The 25,821-nt window shown below is 40.1% G+C and overlaps 1 protein-coding gene across 1 annotated transcript in view; it reads right to left on the bottom strand.

Moving 5' to 3' along the window:
* The window catches only part of polrmt (polymerase (RNA) mitochondrial (DNA directed)), a 68,337-nt gene that overhangs the window by 12,678 nt on the left and 29,838 nt on the right, over positions 1-25,821 (bottom strand). Inside the window, exons 11-16 of the mRNA XM_034708833.1 lie at positions 25,489-25,611; positions 23,489-23,611; positions 21,276-21,455; positions 20,121-20,207; positions 17,502-17,615; positions 4,254-4,306 (exon numbers count right to left, since the gene is read on the bottom strand). Coding sequence (XP_034564724.1) covers positions 4,254-4,306; positions 17,502-17,615; positions 20,121-20,207; positions 21,276-21,455; positions 23,489-23,611; positions 25,489-25,611 — 680 coding nt within the window. The remainder of the gene's footprint in view (positions 1-4,253; positions 4,307-17,501; positions 17,616-20,120; positions 20,208-21,275; positions 21,456-23,488; positions 23,612-25,488; positions 25,612-25,821) is intronic.

Raw genomic sequence — 25,821 nt, forward strand, 5'->3', positions numbered from 1 at the left:
GTAAATATGGGTTCATCATTACATCAATCATAAGTTGACCCAGTGAAACAGATACAGTGCACCATGGAGAGGTAGTTGAGAGATGGAGCTGTAGCTGTAGTACACCGGCACTTTTTCAGCCACCATGTTAAATAACAAGGGGAATGTGAGAGAAAGTAATACATTAGAGAACAACAGGATGCCAAACAAAGTATTTACTGCTTTCCATCATAACACACGCCTCTTATTGGATATGTATGAAATCATTTATGCTATATCAAAAAATTGTATAATAATATAATACATATATACATATGGATTGCATATAAACATATTGCTGGACATATATATGTCAGGCAATCCATTTCTACCGGTTCACAGTTCAAGGCTGTGGCCTGACATTCCATTGCATTCCATTATCTTGACCACTTATCCCATTCGGGGTCGCGGAAGGCTGGAGCCTATCCCAGTTGACATTGGGCAGAAGGCCGGGTACACCATTGACAGGTCGCCAACCCATCACAGGGCAAACACGGCAAGACAGACAACCATTCACGCACACACACACACTTGCACCTACAGGCAATTTACCGATCAACCTGGTGAGCATGTTTTTGGACTGTGGGAGGAAGCCGGAGTACCCTGAGAGAACCAAACTCCACCTGCCTGACCAGGGGGGCTCGAACCAGGAACCTTCTTACTGTGCAGTAACAGTGCTACCCACTGCACCACCGTGCACCCCCCTTGGTAGTCTCGGAAAACTAGCACAAATTTGAATGTAGCATGTTTTCAGGACTCCGTCTAACCCCTCCCCCCTTCCCCTTGGAGCTCCTCCAAAACAACACCCCTGCTCATATGAACAAGCGCCGCTGATTCATGACCATATGATCGTGACTGATTCAAAACCGGTCCTCACCAAAACATTCTCATAGTGAAAGTTTAAAAACACAAACAAACATGGCTATTGTTAGTACTCACAACTGTCATGCTAGCATTATCCAGTTGTACTGGTGACACGGTATGAGGAGAAAAGTTATAACACATTTAATACTGTAACAGCTCTACTGTTTGTTAAATGTGTTTAGTGTAGATGTTCTTAATTCCTACAGTGTTTGCAGTCAGTGAAGGCATCAGGAGAGGTGTAGCCTGTGCGAGCGGGAGAGAGGAGAGACAAGAGGAGAAGTTCTTCATTCATTCAAACATTGATTGTAGCTTTGTTGGTTGGCGTGATCACGGCCGACAGTGATCGGCTATTAAAGATCAACGTGTTCACGAATCGGCTCGTCATCCCTACAGCGTCCGGGCGGACGCTACAATACATCCACATTTTCTGTAGGACTTACTAAATGTTATTAATTCTTTTGCTTGTCAGAGCCCCCGTGTTGAGAGCTTTTTAGACTCTAATCTGGACTGCAGTCCTGAGCAAAGCACCTCATCGGGTCAGAGGGGACAGGCCCGAGGTCAAGCGAGAGGGGCAGTCAGTAGAGGCAGGGGAAGCAGAGGCAGGAGACGGGGACGGGGAGTGCACGCCGGGGAAATGTACGCGCAGGAGGCGGGCAGAACGGCAGGATGGGATTTGATTGGTTTAAAATTTTGGGACCCAAAAACGGTGATTGGTTGGTGTTTTCCCAGGTTTACGCCGGCTGTGGATAGCAGCTTTTTTTAAAGAACACATTATGTATTGATTGCCATCGGGACATAAAGATTATTTTAAGCAGTATAACAAAAAAGTGTATCTAAATCTGACTACCAACCCCAGCTTTAAGCACTGAAATGTAAAAGTAGTGAAATGAAAAAAGTAAAGTAGTACCAGTGTGCTCATCTGACCAGCTGTCATACCAAAAAAAGCGAAAGTAAAGGGTTACCTTTTTGTTCAACAAAATGTCTAAAACTTGGAAAGTGCAAGTTTGTGTGTCACTCATGTAAAACATGGAATAGTCTCTGTGACGTCACTTATTGGATTCTGGATAGACTTCTTAAAGCCTTATAATGGGCACCATGTTGAAAAGCTGACTCCACCTAAATTTCAATAGCCTAGTTTTTAGCCCCCTGCCAAACTGCTACAACACACCCTCCTATCAGTCAACTCAGCTGTTCCTAATTTTGTCTTATTAATGTTTAACTCTTTGCCTTGATTAAATCAAAACAAATGCATTATGACAAAAATCACTTCTTGTAGCACTAAAAAGATGAGCTACATAACAAAAAGCCTTTCATGAAGCAGACTGTTGACTTGTTTTAATTGCTGTGAAAACAGACATTTTAAAATAGGACCTAATGAAGATCCTTGGCTTTTGGAGTCAGCCTCAAGTTGACTTTGCAGTTTTCTGCACTTGCACATTAGCTTTATTGTTCAACACTGTAGGTTGCCACCTGGTGTCATGCTGGGTGACATTCTATATCTCTGACCATGTGGAAGATGTTGCATTTAATCTGTTCTCTGAGCCTGAGCCTCTTTAAACAGCAGTTGCTTGCTTCAAGGAGTCGGGAGCAAAAACTGACACCCTTATTTTCTATGAATTCGTCCCATTTCATTGGGACTAGAATGTATCTTTTGCCTCGTTCAATTTGACTTAAAATATTTTCCAGTGGTCCTTGATGTCTACCTCTTGAAGCCATATTGCCTGACTCATTGATACACACAAAAGAGCTGGCACAACCATGTTAGTTTTTGTCAAGCTTGTCTAACCAGCAACAAAAAGTTAAGGGGGTGGGATTTGATGCTTTAACTTATTTTAATTACATATATTTGATTGTTGTTGGTGTGCATTGGTCTCTATTTTAAAATGAAATTATTATTATTTTTTAATATGTCTTGCAATTTTTTGTATTTATTCTTCTTTCTTGTTTTCAATCGCTGTAAAGCATATTGAATTGCATTTGATTTGTCTGAAAGGTGCTATATAAATAAAGACTGATTGATTGACTGACTGACTGATTGGGGACACAGTATGCACAGTGGGGATTAACTGGTGGAGCCACAGTGCATAATAACCACCCTGTCCACTACCTAAAATACACATTAAACCTACAGCTGAAAGCAGGAGAAACGACAGTGTAATAGTTTCTTGCGTCGGTTCACAGCAGACACTCAATGTTATGGAAAGTTCAAAGACTCTTGTGTTCGTGCTTATTAGGTCCCCCCCATTCTTTTAATCAAAGTGCCCTAAGAGCTGCATTTGTCAACTGAAATGTCAATCATCGAGCCCTATTCAATATTTCATGGTATAAAATAACTAATTAAAAAAAGTTTCTCAGGTAAAAATTACCACTTGGATATAAATCCAAATGATAAGAACTAACTAGAATGACAGAAACCATGTTACCAAGGTATCGGATCTGTTTTTCAGTTTTTAAGTTGGACCCATGTCCCATCTGTTAACAGGGGGGAGGCAGAGTTGATGACCTTGAATGAGTGGGAGTAGTGGGAGTTCCTCATGTTTTGGCTTCACCTCTGGAGAGCTGTCACATCCATCATTTTTTAAATGAAATGTCATGAAATCCACTTATTGTTTTTTAACAGTTGTCAGGTTGAGTCCTTCTGTCAAACATTCTTTCCACTATAGAAACATTAGAAATTCATGCTTTGGCAGTATCTCTTATGTTTTTTTTTTTTATGCTTTGCTACTCATGAAAACATTTTCTTGTTAAACCCTCTTTCTTTGTGAAACTGAGTACATTTTTGAAGCCACATGATTATGCAGAAGGTGACGTTGTGCCAAGGCTTCTGGGTAAGAAGCACTTCTGCTTTGAACTTCTTCCTGCGAGCAAATACTGACTTTTCTTCTACCAGATACTGGAAGTCCAGCTCTACTGTTTCAAAGTGGTTCCCAAACACTTCTGATGGCATTTCATACTTTTTTTTTTCGATGAATGCAAAGTTCCATCCAAGTTTGAGTGGGCAATTAGTGAAAGTATGCACAGGATAATGTGCTTTTGTGGAGCTGGAGGTCTTCAAAATGAAAGCTAATTGCCTCAAGAGAGCTCTACTTTCTACTTCCATCCAGCCCTAAAAGCCAAACAGAGGGCTTTCAAATGATCTGAAAGCACATTTTGAACACTTGTGAATGCCAGCTTGTTCAGTCTTAAGACAAAAACAAATCAGTCTGCTGCACATTTTCTCTCATCCCCTATCTTGTGTCTCTGTTTTATGTCATAACATGAAAAATTATCTCAAGGAAGAATAAAGCCATAACATTAGATCTGCTGCGGGCAGTATGAAGTTAGTATGAGTTAAGAAAAAATTGAAAATTGTGAGCTGCAGGAAGACTTACTCTTTGGCGTCATGGGTGATCTGGAGGTTGATATGTTGCATGGTACTCTTCAGCTGGAGGAAAACACAGGCATGCAATTGGTGGGTTAATTATCTCAAATCCTTCATGATGATAAGGTCCAAGAATTAAGTCATACCTCAACTTGAATAAAAAAAATAAAAGTAAAAAAAAAAAAATAATATAAAAATATGTCATATTTAAAGCTGTTGAAATTATTCAGACAACTGTATTGATCCCAAGAAGGGCAATTCATTTACAGCTTACCATACAACAACCATACAACATTTAACATCTACAACACATCCATCATACTGTATATACATGCTGCAAGTCACAAGTCAAGCACCGGGTCTGTACATGGGACTAGAGGGTCTGTGGAGGACAGCAATAAGTAAATGTAATAAATAAATAACAGTAAAATACGACAACGATTAAAAGACATACCAATATTATTTAAAATGCCGAAAAAGACTGCCGTCTGAGTTTAAAAGCCTGATAGCAGATGGGATAAAAGACTTTGAATACCGATTAGTTCTCTTCAAGGGTGCATAAAAACGGCGAGCTATAGGCAAACTCAGTACGAAGGACATGTAATGTTTTTCGCTTTCTTCAGCACCTGGTTTGCCCAGAGGGAACACAAGTCTCTCTGTTTAATTACTGTGATCTTGGAGCAAACTTTTACAATGCTCTGCAGGCTGTTCTTCTCTTTGATAGCTAAGCCCTCGAACCAGCAGATAAAAGAAAAGGTTAAAAGGCTTTCAATAACCTGAATAAAAGTGTGAACAATAAAAGTTACTTAAACCCTCTTACTGACTTTAAAAGAGTTCAGCTCCCTCAGCAGGTAAACCCTTTGCTGGCATCTTTTGACAATAGACACTATGTTGACATCGAACTTCAGTCCCATTACGGTTAAACGCTTATTTAACCAAACTACTAGTCAAACTAGAAACAGAAAAAGAGGTGGAGTCGTGGCTGGCCTTTGGTCTCCTTGCAAATATCTACAGTGCACCTGCCTGTTGTTCAACTCAGCCATGTGAGTCTTAGCTAACATTCATCTTTTTTTTAATAAGCTAAGTGTTATGCAAAGTGTGAAAAGAGCTTACTTCTTAAAAAAAATCATCCACTGTAAAGTGCACAGGAGTGAAAAAATGATCTATCCAAACTAAAACAGTTTTTGGAACAGGCTGTCAACATGTTTAATTTGGATATAAATGTGAGCATTTGAACATGGGTGTTAATGAGGCTTCCTGGGCTTTTGGAGCCTGCCTTAAGTGCACACTCAGAGAACTGCAGTTTTAGGCACTTCCACAATGGCTTCATTTTTTAACTCTGGAGGTTGCTGCTTGATCAAATAGAGAAAATACATTTTCAAAGCTTAAAAATGTGAATCTGTGACGACCAACTAATTTGTCGTGACAGATTCGTAGCCACCAGGATCCATAGTGAAAATGAAACATGCATGGTTGTCATATTTGTAAGCAAAGGTGCAGACCTTGCCATGTAGAGTCAAGACCAGCAGCAAACCCAAAACTCAGGTAGTAATAACATTTCAAAAGAGAATTAGTGAGATTCTATCAAATGCTAAAGAAGCATTCAAGAAAAAAAATATTTTTAACTGTTGCATTACGACAGCTTTATCACTCCAGTATGCTACATGTGCACATTTGTTTGGTATTGGTGCACCAAAAACATATTGGCTTAAAAAACAACTAAAATGAGCTGTGTTGACTGGTGATTGTTTGAATAAGTGTGTATCAGGAACTGTGTCCATATATTTTTTAGACCCCAAAATCTGTTTAGTGTAACATGCTTTAAGAAGTAGGGTAAGTGTAAGTTCATGGGGACACACTGACAGTACTGACAGGAAAGAGATGAAAAAGAGAAGGACAGAGTAAGAGAGGAAACAAAGAAGAAAAATGTCCAAATGCCATAAGAGTATGCCTCAGAATTATAGCTTACTATAAGTAGGTGGTAATCAGTCATAGTGATTCATGACTCTACTAGACATAATTAATTAGAGAAGAATTGAAAATGGGATAGGTGACAACGAGCACAAATGAACACAGTATATCATTTTATCCATGAAACGTTCACTGCAACTTTGTCCTTAGATAGCAAATGCAGAAAGTTCCATGGATTGAACATGAATGTAGTTGCAATGACATCATCCACTGGTTTCTGAAGAGGTGTACTTAAATCCTGCAGAACCCGTATTAGAAATGTGGATTCAATCACACCTTTGATCAACCTAAATACAAGCAGGCTGGAGCTGAGGCCAGTTTTATATTATCCGTCTCGCAAACAGCCACAGTATGCCCACCTGTCAGTCAACGCAACCCCGTCCCCAATTATGCAAATTTACATACAACTCTAAACCTTTATATTATCTTAAGGGAAGTGTTATCAAAAGAAATCACCTAAGAGTGTTTGAATAAATAAATTAGGCTTCATTTTTCAACACAGGAAGTTGCTTCATAGTATAATCCTAATGGCCAACCATCAGAGGAAAGGTAAGGAGAAATTAGGCACAGCATGCAATTAGCTGGTCCAAATCTATCAAGCAAACATTTCCTTTTGATCTCAGTAGTTCTCTTTACTCCATCATGGTTTCCTTACACTCTCTAAGACTCACACCAAAGCCTTTAGTTCATAGTGGAGGAAAGACTTAGCGCTCTAATCTCCTGAGCCTGGAGGGTCCCTCCAGTGAGCCATGCCAAGGCATGCAAGGCAGGGCAGTCTTTCCCTGACCCTTGGAACCATGCCTGGGTGGCAACGACAGGCTGCTATCAGAAATGAGATTTGAGAGGCAGCAGGCTGCCAGCTCCTCATCTATGTGAGCACTTTGCATTAGTCTGTTTACCTTGCGTTCAGCCTGCACTAATGTATCTGAGAATCTCTAATCTGCTACTCTGCTTGAACACATTTTCTTTTTTATTGATGCAAAGCAGCTTTGGCACAGACATGTTTTTGCCATTATAATTTAATCATATTCAGAGTGCTGCAAACATTTATATCCATCTGTACTGCAAACAGTGGAAGCACTTTTATTGTAGATATCATCATAATTAGTTGCTGTTTTCAAGCAGATATCCCCACAGTAATAAGAATGCATGGGAAATGGGTTTGGGTTTGTTTGTTCCAAATTATTAATGGATTCGCATGAGGACACGTTTGACACAGAAATGTTTTTAGGTCTGATTCAAAATGCTACAAACACTCTTGATCCATGTAAGTCCTGACTGAAAGAAGTGCTTTTATTGCTAAAAGTCATTAGATATAAATACTGATAAAAGGAATACACAGTCATATGATAGCTTTGAAAATGTGTTTGAATTATTTTGTTTCCAATGATTATTGGGCTCGTATGAGGGCACTTGAATTCAGTTAACTTTTTCAGTCAAATACATCAAATTTTATTACAAACAGGGAAAGAAAGAAAAAACTGTACACATTTAATAGCATGGCAGCCAAGTGCTTACTGGGCCAAAAGAAAATAGATGTATGAGCTGGTACAAGTAGTAGGTTGGCTTTACAGTGCAGTTTACTTGCTGCAAACCGACTAAATGTCTGTGTTCAGTGGTTTTTCAAATCAAGCTTATAAAATTAATAACACCACCAAACAAGAGCACATAATATCCTAGCATGACCACTGCCATGCTGATACCCTAAATAAGTATGTTTGGTTTGATGATTGCTTCTCTAAGGAATAAACATTGAGGACACAGAGACACTTTGAAGTGCACATCCCTCAACTACTTCCAGACCAAGTCTATACTGGCCTGGTCTGCATTCAGTTTCTACAGTTTCTACACAAAATTTAGAATATATGTAAAAACCCTATGAAGAGCGTGGCCTGGATTTTCAGCATGGAAAGAGTTCTGGTTCCTGTTCGCAGTGCGTTTGTAGTCCAAATAGAACTGACCAATTAAGAATCAGCACGCTTTTGTCTATGAAGATAAAACAACAGGTATGGAGAGCAAAAGCAGGTGGAAAAAAGTGGCAACCTCCGGTCTAAAAATATGAGTCAAATGCGGAAGTGCTAAAAACTGCAGGTCATCAATGTTCCGCTTGAGGCTGGCTTCGGAAGTACCGGAAACCAAATACACATCAATTCAAAAAAGCCGATCTTTACAGCAGAAATAAACATGTTTACAGCCTGGTAAAAAAAGATCAGTGTAGCCTGGATAGCTCATTTCTCTATTGGCTCACACTGTACAGGGGGGGAATTTTTTTCTAACGCAGCAATTTCAAAGATATTGAGATTATGAGTCTTCCAATGAGAGGCCCAACTGACTCGATTGACAGTCGGGAACACTGTATAACTGTTGGCTAGGAGGCTCAAAGTCCACCTCTTACTCTTCTTACAATTACTCGACAGCAGCAATATGGCTGCGGCCGACAATCGGCTTCAAAACAGCGCTTCAGAAACAGATGGGTGACGTCACAGATACTACGTCCATATTTTATAGTCTATGGGTGGAACGCACAAAGTCATAATGGCATCCCCGGCTCCAAGCAGTAGACAATGATTTGTACATCACTGTAAACAGATATGTTTCTGCAATTGCAGATAACTTACTCAACTTATGCGACAAATGCTGCACAGTAAGGAAGTCTTCACTTGAAGCCATCTAAAGCTAACCACTAGCTACACCAGAATGACCGGAAACTCGGCCTCTGTTCCCAGACCCATATCTCGATAGCATCATCTGATGATGACTGCCAATAAGATCAGAGATTGATGATACCCTAAGGGAAATCTGAAAATCAGATATTTCAGGTGGGGTGGTTTCTTGGGCTATGTGAGGGTTTCCAGAGGTTTGTAACATCTTGTGGGCCCTATAGGGCGGAGAAGAGGTTTCCACCCTATCAGAGAAAAATACATGGTGCCATATTAATGACTTTGGTGTTTAATTTCTGTGACTCAGCATCAACAAAAATAATTGCTTGGAAATGTTAGCATCAAGGACTCTATTATAATGTCATCAGGTGACACTTTTTGAAATTGAGTGCATGGGCTGTTAAACATTTGTTTGAAATATAGTTTTTAAGGGAATGTAAGGGTTACAGCTGTGAATAAATCTCTCTTTATCCTTGAAAATAACATTGTGTGTTATGAGTTGTAATGAATGATCTGTTATTCATTGGATACAAAGCACCACCATGAACTGATTAAAACCATTAGTGTCGCAGAACAACTTTATCTTGAAATTTTGGATGCTCCAACGGCTTTTAAATCTGACTTATGATAGGATTTCAGTTTCCCCGTGTCAATAAAGGAGAAAGGAGAAAAGGTGACGGACAAACAAAAAACAATGTGCAGACACTGCCAGACTGTCATGTCCTACACATTGTGGAATTCCAGTAATACGAGAAGCCACAAGATAAAAAACATCTAGCTATGCCAAAGGACTCAAAAGGAAGCATTTACAACCTCACTTCCCTGACAGAGCACGAGCCCAAGAGATCACAAGATGTATCTCTGAATACAGCTGGAGACCTCTGGACATTTTCTGTGGTCAACAACAGAGGATTCAGTCTAGTGAACATGCTGGAGCCAAATAATAAATTGCCATCACAGCCATACTTTAGTCAGGCACTAATACCAGCTCTCTACAATGAAAGACGAAGGCTAACATTACACAGAGCATCAAGCAAGCGCTCACCTTGGGTGAGCTGGCCTCATGAGCTTTTTATTCCAAGTCTTCTTTTGTATTTAATTTTTAAACATTGCAATCAATATTGTACATGGACTTCTCATTCCTATACTATTTTATCATGTTATTTTGATATCATTTCATCCGTTACAACCAACACTAAGAGTCACTGAACTTTCCATAACCATGAGTGTTATATCAGCACAAGAATCCGTTCTACAGTGGCATTTACTAACCTCAGGGATCCTCTGCATTTTATTGGTAAGCTAAATGTGTTAGCAGAAGGAGTGTGATGTCAGTCCCATGGCTCCACCAGCCAGCTTGCATCTATGGATGTCTTGTCTTCCACCTATGTCCCCGGTGCAATATATCCTAGCATACATAGAGGCTGTATTTTGGCTCAATCTTCTACAATGGGGGGGGAGACAGTCGCTCCGAGTCAATACCAATAATAATCTAGTAATCTAAGCATGATAAATTAATGAAAAGTATTCCGTTTTTGAAATAATGTATCTACTACATCATGTACTTTCTTGTTTGTGAAAAAAAAAAAGTTAGTTGAATGCAGGACTTACAACTTTTAATGGTTTCAATGGAGCACCTCCAGAATGTCTCTCTGTATGGTGTTAACACCATCTGTCTCCCTACTGTTTTTAAGAAGATGTTTAATTGGCAGCCGTAAGACTAACCTATTGAACATGACATGACTTGTATAATTATTTCAATATTTTGCCTTCTATATCATGCTGGTTGTATTAAAAAAAACAGGAGAGCTTTATGGCCAACTATCCTGTAGGAAAAGCTTCATCCATAAAGAAAGCCAGGATACCCAGGGTTCAAAGTGACAGGTGTTCAAATGGACAAATGCAAAATAACGTCAGGCTCAGGGGGTCGGCCAGCTCCTCTGTTTGGTGAGTCTGGTCACAAGGAAAATAAAGGTTGCTCCATGATGAATGACAGAATCACACAATTATCAAGAATGGTTTTAAAAATAGAAGCATAGTGCAGTAAAACCCTATTAGTTATTGCCATGGCTGCTATCTCATCCGTCATTGCTCTGGGAGGACTTGAGGGGGGAATCTGTCCATCATTCCAATCTTTACATCAGCCTTTGTGCCTTCACGTAAGGGTCTGAGGGAGGGGAAAAGGGATGGAAGCTGTGATGTAGAAAGGCGTGAGGTGAAAGAAGTTACCTCTGGTTTGAGTAATGGAGTGCCTGTAAAAGAGGTCACTACTGTGCACTGTACTGTTCATTATAATGCATAAGAGTATGATTTGTGTACATGACCTGACTCAAACCCTGAGGCTGTGATGAATGAGACCTTGACCAACCCTTCTGTGTGTCTTTGGGGAATAGGCTTGTGTGGTCTAAATCACCTGAGAGTTACAGCACAGATGGTCGGGTACAATCTCAGCCGTCATAAAATCTTTGCCACGCTGCCAAGAGGGGATTCCCCATTTGTTACACGGTGCTTGATATCACATGTCCCATCTCATTATCAAGGTTACACCTCATCACACCTCCCTCCTCTAATGTACCAGGTCACCTGGTTGTCTGCTTTGCCTTTTACCCCCTGAAGACACATCAAGACAGCTGAAGACTCATAACCACATGCGCTCCTGAGTCTCCCCACACTTCAGCTGACCTTTCCCAAACTCCTCTTTTTACTCCACTTTCTTTTTCCACCACTTGGGGCTGTCCTCGAAACTTAAACTGGATTTATGAATTCATCCCCAAAATGCCATAAGATTCTGCAAGATCACCGAACCACCATCCTTTCCCCCTCCTGGGAACGTCTCACTTCTATTCTAAGGCAAAAAGGGGGCATGGAGAGCATCACTCCGACATTTCGAGATACATAGTTCTCCTGAATTAGAATGAAAAAGAGACTCCTCCTGACTGTAAAGGCTCCGATAACTTCTCAGAGTCTGCTACCATCCTGCATCTATCCTGTGGAAAAGTGAGGCAGACAGACAAAGAATGAATTGACCACTAAGTGTTGTATATATTCCAAAGCCTAGAGACCTTGCTATTCATGATGGATTTTAATTAATGTGCTGTCTAAATATAGCCTTACCTTGCCACAGAGACACAAATGACTACAGTGAAATGCAAACTGAAATGTTGTGACTGTTGCACCTTTTTCCTGAAGGACAGGGACAGGATATGAATCAGATTGTATAAAACATGGACATATTGACACAGTAACATCAACCATTAGTTTTCGAAGCCTATCAATGGCTGTCACAATATTAGAAATGCTGAGTCAACCTAGCTTTTGATACGTCTCGCAAGAACCGCATACAAGTGCCAAATAGAGCTTAATCATGAAAAGGGTAGATATATGTAGCAGCTTCAAAAGGGATGTTGGTGCTGGTCTGACCTGCTGCTTGAATGGAAGCCATTTAAAGCATTTAGGACTTTAAAAGATATTACTCTCATGGATGGTTCACCTCTCCCACCCTGCTTAAGAGACAAGGTCCCTGCAGAGAGGAAGTAGCCAAGGCCTCACTGCCAACAAACTGATAATCTAGACTAATAAGCTTTCGTCAAACACTGTGGGGCCACCAGGATCACAGAGAGAGATTCAGCAAACGCAAAGAGGAGACAGCATCATTTCAGATAGGGGAAATTAATACAGGAGTTTGGTGGTCTGTAGGTGCATTGAAACTTCTATTCCCAGACATGTAGGGGGCAGTGAGTATTCACTTCTGAGGTAAATATGTCCACTTCCGCCCTGCACAAACCCTTCAATAGAGTCACCATCTGTGGGTGTAACCTCCACTCTCAAGAGGTCCCCTTTCCCTAGGTTGGTATACTGGTCAAATCCTCCTGTTCATCCTCTGAAGTTCATGCATGTCCAATCTGATGTCCAGCATGTCATTGTCAGCATGGTGAGGTGTCAACCAAGGCACCTGCTGTCTAGTGTTCTCAGAGGGCTGTTGCTACCCCCTCAGTTTCACTCTGTGCAGTCGGCACAGTTACCAGGGACACTCTTGGGCAAAGCTGGGTCCCTTGAATCAAGGAAAAGGAGATGCTGCTATGCTAGTTTTCACCAACAACTTCTCCCTAATCGTGGCGCATTATTCCAGAGCCGGACTATTTTGTGTCTATTGGTAATTACACATCTGAGCGGATGAAAATGATATGTGGAGTACCTCAGGGATCCATTTTGGGGCCTCTGCTATTCAACATCTACATGCTCCCCTAAGGTCAGACAATGGAAAACAACAAAATAAATTACCATAGCTATGCAGATGATACACACATTTACATTACCATATCACCAGGGGATTATAGTCCCATACAAACACTGTGTAGATGTATTGAATAAATCAATGACTGGATGTGCCAGAATTTTCTTCAGTTAAACAAAGAAAAAACTGAAATGATTGTTTTTGGAGCCAAGGAAGAAAGGTCAAAGGTTACTGCTCTAGTTCAATCTGCAACAATGATGACAGCAGAACTGACCAGCTGTAGCTATCTAGCTGATCTCAAAGGAGTCGTTCCAGAGCAAGAACTAAAAGATGCCTTTGTTGAAGGGGGCAAAGGGTAGGATCGAACAAATATATCTACCAAGACAACCAATGCCTTTAAAAAGGGATGCATGATCTATATCAGCCGGATAGGTTATTGTGTCAATACAGGAATACTTTATAATTTACTATTACAATAATACAATTGTATCCTTACTTTTAAAGCTGGGATAAAGGTGTTTCAGTCAAGCTTCATAGGGCATGATATCCTCTAATATATGAACTGTAATATGTGAATAAACTGTTTGTTTATTGTTTTTGGCCATTTCTTTTCAAACAAATAAAAATGGATGCAATTTGATCACAATGTGGTCCCAAGTGGTTACAGAGATGCAGAACAGCTCATAAAAAAGGAAGAAAAAGAACCTTAAGAGACTCAAAATGGTTAAACACAACTCCAACAAGACGCCAAATCACCACAAAGAAAGACAAGAACCAATAAATGTATCTTTTTCAGTTCAGTTTTCAAGGTTTCAAGGGGCCCTTGTAAATCGTGAATCATTTATAAGATAATATTTCTAAAAGGTATTAACCTCACAGCTAGTAACATATTATATTGAACTTTTTATTACTGTTAGCAGAGGATTGTATTTGTATTGGAATACTGCCATCCAACTACTGTACTTGTGATTTGAGCTGAATTAATAATAAATTGTGCACAATGATTAACTGTCTCGGGAAATATCCACCAAAAAACCACACTAAACTGATTTATCTGTGCACAGAGGGCATTAGATCGTGAGCTATTAGTCACACAGTTAACTCGCTAATCCATACAACTCCCTTGTGTCACCACCCACTGACAGTGAGATTTCATTGTAACCTTGCTTGGGAGGGGAGGGGAGTGAAAAATACACAAATAATGTGAGCCAGAGTGACCTCTGATCTGATTAGTATCTCCCAATCCTGTTAAGCAACCTCTCTGATGTATGTTTATGTTCCATCCAGCTACTCCATCCTACTTTAATTTCCCCATATCCCATAAGCAATGAAAACTACTCAGATACACACGAGGGCATTTGTACTCATCCCTGTATGCTCACTGAAACAAGCCAATATTAGAGGAAGGTTTTTACATAACCTGCACCTCTGATGGGATTGTAGCTGCTTTTTCTCCCTTATTGGTTTTCTTACCGTCTATTGCACTTCATCTTCCTGCTCTATCTGGAGTCTAATTACTAATGACCCCTGAAACAGTGTGGCCTTGGATTTAAGAGGCTGAGAGGAGACTGGGAGATTGAATTTAATCCAGCTATGCACGGAGAAGGTGACCTTTCTGAAAGTTAGTTTCATTTTTGTTGCGCAATGATGCAGCTGGATTAGAGAATTACAGCAGGGGATGAAGAAAGTTATCTGTGAAATGTAAGCTAATACCTCATTCATCCATGAGGTCATCACCACATTCATTCATCTATTTATTAATCTCTCAGCTTTGAAAAAAAATAAAAAGCACAGGCTAATAATTTTCCTGGCCCCTGCTGGACATTTCAAAAAAGCTGGTCAAACCAAGGGAACACACGCTACTGCAGCAACAGAGAGATGCATCCCCAGGGGACCAACCATCTGTCCCCATCACCCTCTTACACCCTGCTTGTGAGGTGTCGCTGCCCAACTGAGTCAACCTTCTGCTTGATGTCATCCTAAAAGAGCAGGCGTCATGCAGCGCCAGCCACTGAGCAAGATGTCTGCCTGTACTTGGCTTATGCTAGGCGTCTGACTCATATAACCATCTTAAGGATATAAGAGGCAAAATTCAATTTAATCTATCACACATATACAGACATAAAAAACTCTCCACACACAAACACACACACGTATGCTATCTGCAGATGTGCCGCCACACAAAAACACGTTATCTCTATGACATGCTGTTGTCAGAATCTCCATAGTGACGGACACATGTAATGATGATGTTGAGCTCCATTAAAGTAATAGTCACAGTACACCATCAGTCATGCACTCGTACATCAAACCCAGTGAGACTTGGAAGCCCAGCTGGGAAATGCAACTCACAGAGCATGCAGTACTAAAGCTACATGATATGATGGATATTCTGCATATAATTAGGGACCAAAAAATTATGTTATGAACAACTAAGTGTGGACAAAAACAAAGGGATCATTGTTTACACACTAAGCTGGAGTCTATAATATCTTACAAGATCACTTATTACTTTGACACCTCGCGTGGGAAAAATAATCCCCTGAGCTTTTATAAGATGAAGTCTAAAGCCATAACTAGAGGACATCTTTTTTTTCTTTATTAGGAATCCCAAAGCCTTTATGAGATGCAAGTGAGAGCTGATTGCATCCAGTCATGTTAATATCTGAGCTGAGGAAGCACGTGTCAGTAATCCATGGGTTGAAAGATGGCAAATAAAATACAAAATAGGTTTTGTCTTTGCACATTATTGACACTATTTCAAGAAAGTGCCTGCATAGCCTCAGCTGACAACATCAAGTGAAGTAAAATGACTCTGTTGGTAGTGTTAGGTTGGATAAAAACAAAAGTTTAAAAAATATTGATGAACGAGGACTTGGCCTAATGGTTAAGTTGCGCAACCATGTAGCGGGTGGCCTGGGTTTGAATTCAGCCTACGCCCTCTTTCACACGTCATTGCCCCACTCTCTCCCAGTTTCCTACACTATCCACTGTCCTCTCCTCTATAAAATAAAGGCGTAAAAGTCCTATATATATATATATATATATATATTAGGGATGTCAAAAATTAATCGACTATCGAACGTTCTTGAACACGTTTTTTTGTTTCGATTTTATATCACGTGGAACAAACATCATGTGGTCTCATATTTCGTTCTGCTATCAGGGAGGTGTTTTAAGTTTAAAGCATGTTTCGATGTGAATCAGCTGACTGAAGGTGTTGCTCACAGCGGAGACGCTCAGCTGGGGGCTGCGGCTGAGTGACAGGTCTCCATGAGCGCTTTTTTTCTCTGCTGCTTGACTGATGGAGATATGCTACATATGCTTATTTTTTCTAGGCTGCATAAACATTACACAGAAGTGACAGCGTGGACAAAGGAGTCACTAGACAGAGTGTTGAAGCAGCAGAGGAACTTATAGCGAGTTGAAAACGTGTGAATACGTTGGTACCATTTCCCTGTAATACATGCAATGAAAGTATCTAGACCTGTTACCTGTTTACTGAGATACACTGGACAGAAAGAAGAGTATATGAAATATTGAAATAATATGATTACTGTGGAGCTGTGGGGGGATGTTACACTACCGTAGTCTAAAACTGCAGCTAATCACACTTAAGCTGATAGCCAGGCTGTGAAACTCTGGCGCCAATATGTGGAACGAGATACAGAATGTTAGGAAATATAGGTGTATTGTTGTAGCTGTTGGGCAGGAGGCAAAATGACTGCCTTAGCTCCTGCCTTATCAAAGTTCAAAGAGATATATGAGCTGAAATGACACTTTGAAAGTTTGATTATATTCTTCATTTTGGGAATATAAGAACATAAAGAAAATCCTAGCTCAAATCTATACATACTGATATAAAGTAGCACTAATAGACAGAAAGCAGGGGAGTTCTATTGTTAGTCAGAGTGTTGAGAGAGATTAATGAGTGCTGTCCATCCTTGTACTTATGTGAGTTAAAAATGTATACAGTGTATGCTATGAAAAGGTCAGTTGTGGGAGTATTGAGAATACTCTGAAGGATGAGACAAAGAGCAAAGAGGAATGAGACAAACAAGTGAAGACATGAGGAGAACTTTAGAAAGGTCAGTGGCTGAAATTCTGAAATACTGAAAAATGACGACAGGCTACTTATTGTCTGAGCTGTCAATCAATAGCTCTATGAAACTATAGCGATCAAGAGTGGATGAGGCACTTTGCATAAGAATGGTTGAGCTACAACTGATTGTACAAAAGTAGCTGTAAGAATAGCACGCATACTTTAAAATGGGTGTGAAATAAAGTGTGAAATCATGTGAAAGCTCTGCAGTGTAAAGGCTGATCATCACAATTAATCCTACGCAGCTTCACCTCAAGGGCCAACTCTCACGAGCCTCAGGGGGAGACTTACCACTTGGTTGCGGGTGCGGTGGTAAGGCTGAATGATGGGTAGACCCAGGGGTGTCACCCACTCAACAGTGTGGCCAGACTTGGAGATGAGCCTGGCACTCTCCGTCAGCCAATCCTGGAACACACAGAGGTCAGAAGAGGTAAGGTGAGGGCTCACACAGGACTGGGGTGTATACTGAGAAACATATCAAATATTAACCAAGAGGGCTAATTTCAGCCTGTGTTGTGTTGTATTGATGTGGGCATACAAGCAGCATTCAAGCTATAATCTGTGATTTTGGACAATTATATGAGGAAGTTTTTATGTTCTTAGTCAAGAAAGATTGAATAAAATAAGACTTTAAAAATGGCTGTGGCGTATTTGGAAAAACAATCAAAAATAGGAACTTCTTCTCCAGAGCGGATCTCTGCATGTAGGTCTGCTGCTCCACTTCCCAGGTTGGAAAAACAATTGTTGCAAACTTGCTCAGGGAACAGGTGAGGAGTTGTTGCTTACTCTAAAAATTGCAAGTGCAACAGTGATGTTTGCATAAGTGTCTGGCACAGTTTATCTCCAAGAATAGAAGGTCTGTTAGAGTCCCACCAGAGCCTCCTCACGCATGCAGGCACACAGAGAGCTGTAGGAAAGACAAATATGTCCTGGCTAGTCTAAGTCGCAGTCGGGCCCCAAACTGCTCCATTTATCATCCCCTCCCTCTTTTTTTTCCAGGTAGAATAACAGGAAGATAGCAAGAAAGCAAAGGAAGAGGAGGATAACTAACAAGATAGCTGGAGTGACTGATCAGTCAGTAGATTGACAAGAGGTAGATAGGGAGAGTATCACTGTTGATAGATTAACTTGACGATGTATGAAGAAGGTAGAGAGATCTGAGATGCCAGCATCACGGATTGATCACTCCCTCTCTCAATCATACTTCAACTCACTGCTACCAAATGTGAGAGGATATGACCTATTTAAAGGGCACCAGCGCACAAACAAACACACACATGCATGAACAAGAGCATCAGGTCAGCACCGAGGTATGATAGGATGGAGATATTTCATCTCAGACTGGGTTGTCCCCACATTTTCCCCAGAGGACACACTCACATGAGCAGTGGGAGGTGTTTCTATTTGCTCGCCAGACTCCTGTCTGCCTATGGAGATAATGTAGAATCTCCCCACCAGCTGCACGGCCTGAATCTATAAATGGAGTCTATGTGATGAATGGGTGCCGTTGCTGGGGTAATAGTGAAGTAAACTAGTCATTAATAAAAAAAAAAGTACAGAAAAATATCCTAGAAGATAGTGGAGGCAGTAGTAGGCCAGTAACCTGACAGAGTAAACAAGTCTGCCCTTACACTAATGTAGTATTCACTCATGTCTTACTCCAGGGATGAGGTATTTCTTAAGAAGAAACTCATGCTAGTATAAAGTGGTAGTAGTTAATCGACTATCGAATAATTGATTGTTAAGAACTTACTCGAAAGCATTTTTTTGTTTCGATTTTCTATCATGTGGAACAAACATCATGTGGTCTCATATTTCGTTCAGCTATTAGGGAGGTGTTTTAAGTTTTAAGTATTTTTCGATGTGAATAAGCTGACTAAAGGTGTTGTGCACAGCGGAGATGCTCAGCTGGGGGCTGCGGCTGAGTGACAGGTCTCCACCAGCGCTTTTTTTCTCTGCCCCCGTACTGATTATGACCTGGTTGCAGTGAGTCTAAAATATGTTTCTGTTCAGTTCTCTTGCAGCAGTAAATCCACATGTTAAAGTCTGAGCCTTCACTTTCATGACTGTATGTCTCCGGAGATCATGAGCCTGCTCCACATGGTGATATTCAGCGTGTTTAATATTTTGAACACCACAATACGATCGGTAGCTATTCATTACCGTCAGTAACATAGGCCTACATTGTGTTGTGAAGAAAAATTTAATTCAGGGGAAAAACGCATTTGGCATTGTTCTTGACATTGAAAACGTCTACTTTTTTTTTTTTTTTATGATTAATCGATAATTGATTGTTAACATTTCCAAAGATCAATCACAGAAAATACTTAAAATGTACATCCCTAGCAATGGGATATGTTTAGTATGTGTTATTTACATAGGATGTATAAAAGGATAAGCGACAAGACAGCTCCAAAAGTAAAGCCAAAACATTTGGCACTCTGAGCAGCTGTGGTTTAGTTCATGAATCTGGCCTCGACAGACGGGACATGGGTCCAGATGTTATAAGCAAACTTGCTCTTCATAAGACTAATTTAACAGTGGCATCTTAAATACACCTGAGCAGTCACATGAGCAATCAGATGATTAATGTCAGATAAGTTACAGAAAAATATGTGTACCTGCGAATATTGGAGCCCTGCAGCGTGTGAGACGTCTTTTTCTTTGATTTCAGTGACACTCTTACATGACTCAACACCTGCCCTCTTTAGTTTGGATGTGTGTGTTTCAACATAAATATTTCTGGCAGTAATAAAGACAACAATAGAGTAGCAATAATGAAAGTAATAAGAAAGAATAAAGAAATATATAGAAGAAGACTGCAATTTAAGTGTTGGTTAACATTGATCAGAATATGTTAGAAGAGACAGATGTTTAGAATTTGACTTTATAAATATGCAATGAACTCACCTGGATCTCTCTTGTCCCTGTGAACATCTCTTTCAAACCGCTGAACACCTGACGCACCAGGTAGTGAGATGCATCCCATACGAACTCCTTGAAATACAAGAAATAAATATTATGTATTAATTCAACAAAGACAAACTATACATCACTTTTTTTAATCAGTTAGTTATTTGAAAAATAAAGGAACACAAATATGGATGATTAAAATCACAGCCCTGAATGAGAACACTGATTTTCTCTTATCATTCCAGTGATACAATCTCCTCCTGGCTAGGTGCTGTCTCATCCCCTCATCCATCCCTTTGTAATCACTCACAATTACACTTCCCTCTAATTCCCTGTTTAAACAATTAGGGGCATTATGCAGAAGTCATTTAGCACAATCTTCTGGCTGTGAGATGGTGGATACAGAGGCAGCAGGATCATACCGAACCAATCTATACTGACAATGAGATTAAGCCCAACTATTGTAAGGAACTATACGGCTATTTGGTAGATAATAAGCACCACAGCGCTGTGAGAAGATTAAATGCTTTCATTCTCCTGCCATGGAGTTATTTGACAGAATGAGTGTGTCTATCAAACAACCATTTATGTCCAACCAATTCTGAGTGCAGTGAGTTTATACTATAAATAGAATCATAATGACTGGGCAATGGAAGGAAAGTGTATCTATTGTTGGATAGCTTTCCTGGCCTCCCTGATACGACCATATTCTATATCACTGCGGTGAGTTATTACATAAATAAACTTGACTGAATTAAAGTTTAAAAGCTTTTGTTCTTGCTTTGTGCTGCTCACTCCCAGGCAATAAGACTCTTAAAGGTCAAGGTTGCCAAAATCCCAATGGGTGTACGATCCATTGTGCTGAAATTGTATGTAGTCAGTCTCAGCATGTGATGAATGTCTTCATGCACATGCAGGAGCAAAATATACAAGGAGAGCAGACATCAGTATAGAAGATCTTGTACTTCATTACAAGTCTGTCCATGATTAATTTGTGTGTGAGAATGTACAGCCTGAGAGGAAGAGGTAAGGGGAGCCCCATGTAGAGAAGATTCTGTGTTAAAAGGCCACTCTGTCATCCCGCTGTGTTACTAAAAATAAGACTGTAAGAGGGAAGCCCCCATCTACCACCAACATCCAACACTTCCGTACCTTAGGGAACTCATCAATCTCCTTCAGCCTTTTCTCTATCTGGAGGCGTCCCCCATAGCGAGTAACCCCGTACACCACAGTCATCACGGTCTGTTTGACCACCTTCCTGCTGATGAAGCCCTCCAGGACCTGGGCGATCTTCAGTCCTTGCTGTGCATCCCGTGCTCTGAACTCCTCCACCTGAGACACATGGGATATTTCCCACAATTGAAATAGTTTGGATGTTTGAAATAAGAATTCATTGGTGTGTACAGTCAACATGACCTTTTTGACATTAGTAGAGTGAAAAAGATACTGTGTGTAAAAATCTTTGATAGTGTAGTATCCATGCTTCAGTTTAATAAGCCTAAAGGATTAGACCATATTCCCATGGAGGCCATCTTTATGTGACATCGCTTTCAAAATGTGAAGATCAACTCTTGTTATCATGTCTTACAGCAGTGTTCCAGGTAAGCGGCAAACTCCTGCAGTAAGAATTGAAGCCAATGTGGAAGTGTTAAAAACTGCAGTTTCTCGAGTGTTCACTTGAGGCTGGCTCCAGAAGAATGGGAAACCACATACACACCAATTCAAAAAAGCTGATCTTTAGAGCAGAAATAAATACATTTACAGCCTGGTAAAAAAAACAAGCATAGTCTGTATAGCTCATTCCTCAATCAGCACCCACTGTACAGGAAGTACATTTTTTCATAACCCGGTAGTTTCGAAGATATTAATATTACAAGTTCTCGCTATGAGAGGCACAGCTGACTTGATTGACAGGTGGGAATATTGTAGCTGTTGGCTAGGAGGCTCAAAGCCTGCCTCTTTACGTCACACTAGCTCAACAGAAGTTAGATTGAGTTCAGCATTTCAAATAAGGCTCTCGCCAACGATTGGCATCAAAACAGCTCTTCAGAAACAGACGTTTGACTTCATGGACACTATGTCCATTCTTCATACAGTCTACGGTTCCAGATTATAAGTCATATAAACGCTGAGACCTGACAAATTGCTGACATTTCACCACTCCCTGATTGATAAGCAGCCTCAAAGGTAGTCGATAGAGAGACATCCAGCCATACTTTAATGAAAACTATATATTTATATTGGTAACTCATTAGCTGACAGGGGTTATGTTAGCATTTAGACATTGCTAAGCTATCTTTACTGTATACCAGGAAGTGGGTGGCTCTATGCTAACATTACAGTCTGATAGCTTTAAAAGATATCATAGAAAAGGCCATACTTCAAGTTTGAACAAGATATTTTGCACTGTCCTCCCCACTCTAATAAAGGTGCAACCCCTCCCCCCCAAAAAAGATATATATAAAAAAAGAACAAGATATTTCGTGACCCATTAGCTACCATCTGGCAGTGATTAAGAGTCATTTGGAAAGGATCCAAGCTTACATTTTTCTTAGCGTAGCTGTGGATACATGCTAACATTCCAACATGCAATTGGTTATAGGAGCTTTTGGGTTGTCAAATGTATTAGCTTGGCTTTCATTACAGCCAATTGTCCCTCCTGGTTTTTACTGAGCATTGTCTCTTAGTTTCTGATCAATGTGGCAGCACTACATGACATAAAATGTAGCACAGCAGCAATGTAGCTTACCACCCTCGGCGTGACGTCAGGGGAACATGGCCTCCATGTAAATGTGGTCCATTACAGAAGCCTGAGATAACCGACAGTATCCTGTAACAATAACTCTGCTGCTCAGAGGTAAAAATAAAACACAGGGACAGTGTGCTGCAGGAAATTGCACTCCACTTTCTGTCAGCCTCTAAAAGCTCATTGATAACTCCACAATACTCTTTCAGGGGAGGTCGTATTTCAGGAGCACACAATGGTTTGCACTAAAATGTCTGAACCACATTTAGGTTTTAATTGCTTCAAAATATTCAGGTTCACAGCTGGCTGTCTCGTTTGATAGATTGTATGCACACTTGTCCTTTGAGCCTTTGATATGGCAGGCAATTAACCACTGAGAAACTATAAGTCATTTTGAATTCAAAACCTAAAGTGAGAAACTTGAAATATATCACCAATGCCTGGTCTGTCACTCTTTACAGGATGTAATGGTTATTCACAGCCGAGCAACTGCCAAGAAACTGAACTCAAAAAATTAACAGACACTGAACTCAAACACAACCCAGTTTAGTTGTGCAACTCCAATCTGCTGTTGAAAACGGAGAACAATGAAAACTCATAACACCCCACTGGTGCTGACCTGCTGAGCCACTCCACTGTACACATCCTGGGGCACGTCACAGGGCATGAGGTTGACTGATGTGGCACCAATAACATCTCTGCCTAAAGCAGCATAGTGCTGGAGACCATTACAGGAGCCATCCTGGAGGAGAGGTGGGGAAAGAGAGAGAGAGAGAGAGAGAGAGAGAGAGAGAGAGAGAGAGAGAGAGAGAGAGAGAGAGAGAGAGAGAGAGAGAGAGAGAGAGAGAGAGAGAGAGAGAGAGAGAGAGAGAGAGAGAGGGATAGATTAGAGTGTTGATATGGAGCAGGAGAGAGGGGAACAAGAAGGGAATTACAGAGAGCAGCACAGAATGAGAGAGGGCAACAAAGAGAGAAAGGTAAAGGGTGGAGGAGAAAAGTACAGATGATTTGAAGTAGCAAACAGAGAGAGTGATGAGGAGAGGAAAAAGAAACCAGAGAGAAAGAGAAATATGAAACATTCACATTTCTGAGATACAGAGATTTCAATGAGCATATTCATTCTTTAAAACATAGTGATCATATTTTAACTGCATCATTCAAAACAACATCTGGATTTTGTCTGAAGCCCCATACTGTCATACAATCAATATGAAGTATGGCATCACATTGAGTATTTAGCATGCACAGAATCCATGGTATGAAACTTTGTGTATGCAAGAAATACCATAATGTATAATAAATGAGCCAAAGTTTTGAAGTATGAGATTTGAGCTCACAAGTCAACTCAAAATACATTGCAGCCCTATACTATAGCTGAGCTTGCTAGCAAGAAACAAGCAGCATACCATTGTAAGTGATACATTTTAAATGTGGTTTTATATTGTAACATCATTATTAGAGATATGTGCTTCTTAATAACTATGCACTATTGTGTGGTTGTTTTTATAATGTAGTGCTCTTAGCTTAGCTGAATTTTGAAAGTATGCTGGCATCTTTAGTTTGTCTCTTTGATTTTGTTTCCGTCATAAATTTAACTCAGATTTGACATCTCTGTGAGTGCCAGAGCAACAACTATAACAACTATCTAGGCTGCAGCTCTTTTGGTTTTACGTTTTAGTGATTTAAATCAAGTCTTCAACAAAAATAAATTCCTTTTGGCTATTTAGATTCTTCTGTTTGCTTCATTGTTTATGGGACTATGCACATCAATGGAGATATGACAGATTCTGCCATCTGGCTTGATTTTATCTACAGTTGCTAAGCAGGTTAAAGTTCAAGGCTACACTGAGGGAAAGCCTCAGAGCTACTGTACTCTTAAAACATCCATAAGAAGGTGAGGTGTTACGTATCTAAAGCCGTAACAGTTACACACAACTTTTTTGTAAGTATGAAATGCTTTTGTATTTTGTCTTATTCTTTTGAATATACCTGTACATTAAGTCTAGTTTTTAACTTTTGCCTCTTGCATAATTTCTATTACTCAATCAAAACATGACAGTTTAAGGAGAGACACAAATCATTCACAACCCCATCACTGGATTCCTGACACATGGCCGCAGAGTTAGTGGGCTGCACTGTGTAGTAAATACACATCTAACACTGACACAGATCTGAAGGGTTTGTTGCTTTGGTGTGTAAGGGGAGGCTGGGGTTGAATGCCAGCTATCAGTGAAGGTTAGCTGAAGCTGTGGTCTGGACGGAGAGATTACAGCTTCAGGTTTATGGGGAATAACATAAAACGGTCCCAGATGGCTGGAAGGTCTTGGCTGATTAATTTTGTGTGTGCTCTGAAATAGTTCTATAAAATATGACTTATTTTTAGGAGGCTATAAACTTAAACTATGATTGTCCTAAAGAGTTGATGGATGATAAAAATCTTAATATTAATGATTTGATAGATTAGTAAACCTCTTCTAATGATCTTATATTTCATCTCTGTCAATAGATTTCAACTTTATAGGAAATGCCTCACAAATAAATGTATTGGTAAAAGATCAGACATGAGACATATGTAGGGCTATGAAACAGATAAACCTCTCCTCCAGTGTCTTACGGTACCTGGTGAACGGGAAAATGAGAGATGAACTCTGCTGGGTCAGGGGATCTCACAGCATTGGCTATCTCCATGCAGCAGGCCAACGCCTGCCATGGCTCATCTGCATTCATCCACCACTTCTTACCCTGAGAAAGACAAACACAACACATCATCCTTAATCAATAAACACTGGTATCAAAGCATTTTCAGTCATTGTTTTGCCGGATATTTACATCCTATTTGGATTTTTGGAACTTCAGATACTAAAAAAACAGGCCACATTTGTATTTCTGCAAAATTTACTTAGAATTAAGCAGTTTGAAAAAATTAAAAGCTTCATTAAACTGTGGATGTAT

The sequence above is a fragment of the Notolabrus celidotus genome, chromosome 2 (assembly GCF_009762535.1).
Source record: "Notolabrus celidotus isolate fNotCel1 chromosome 2, fNotCel1.pri, whole genome shotgun sequence".
NCBI lineage: Eukaryota > Metazoa > Chordata > Actinopteri > Labriformes > Labridae > Notolabrus > Notolabrus celidotus.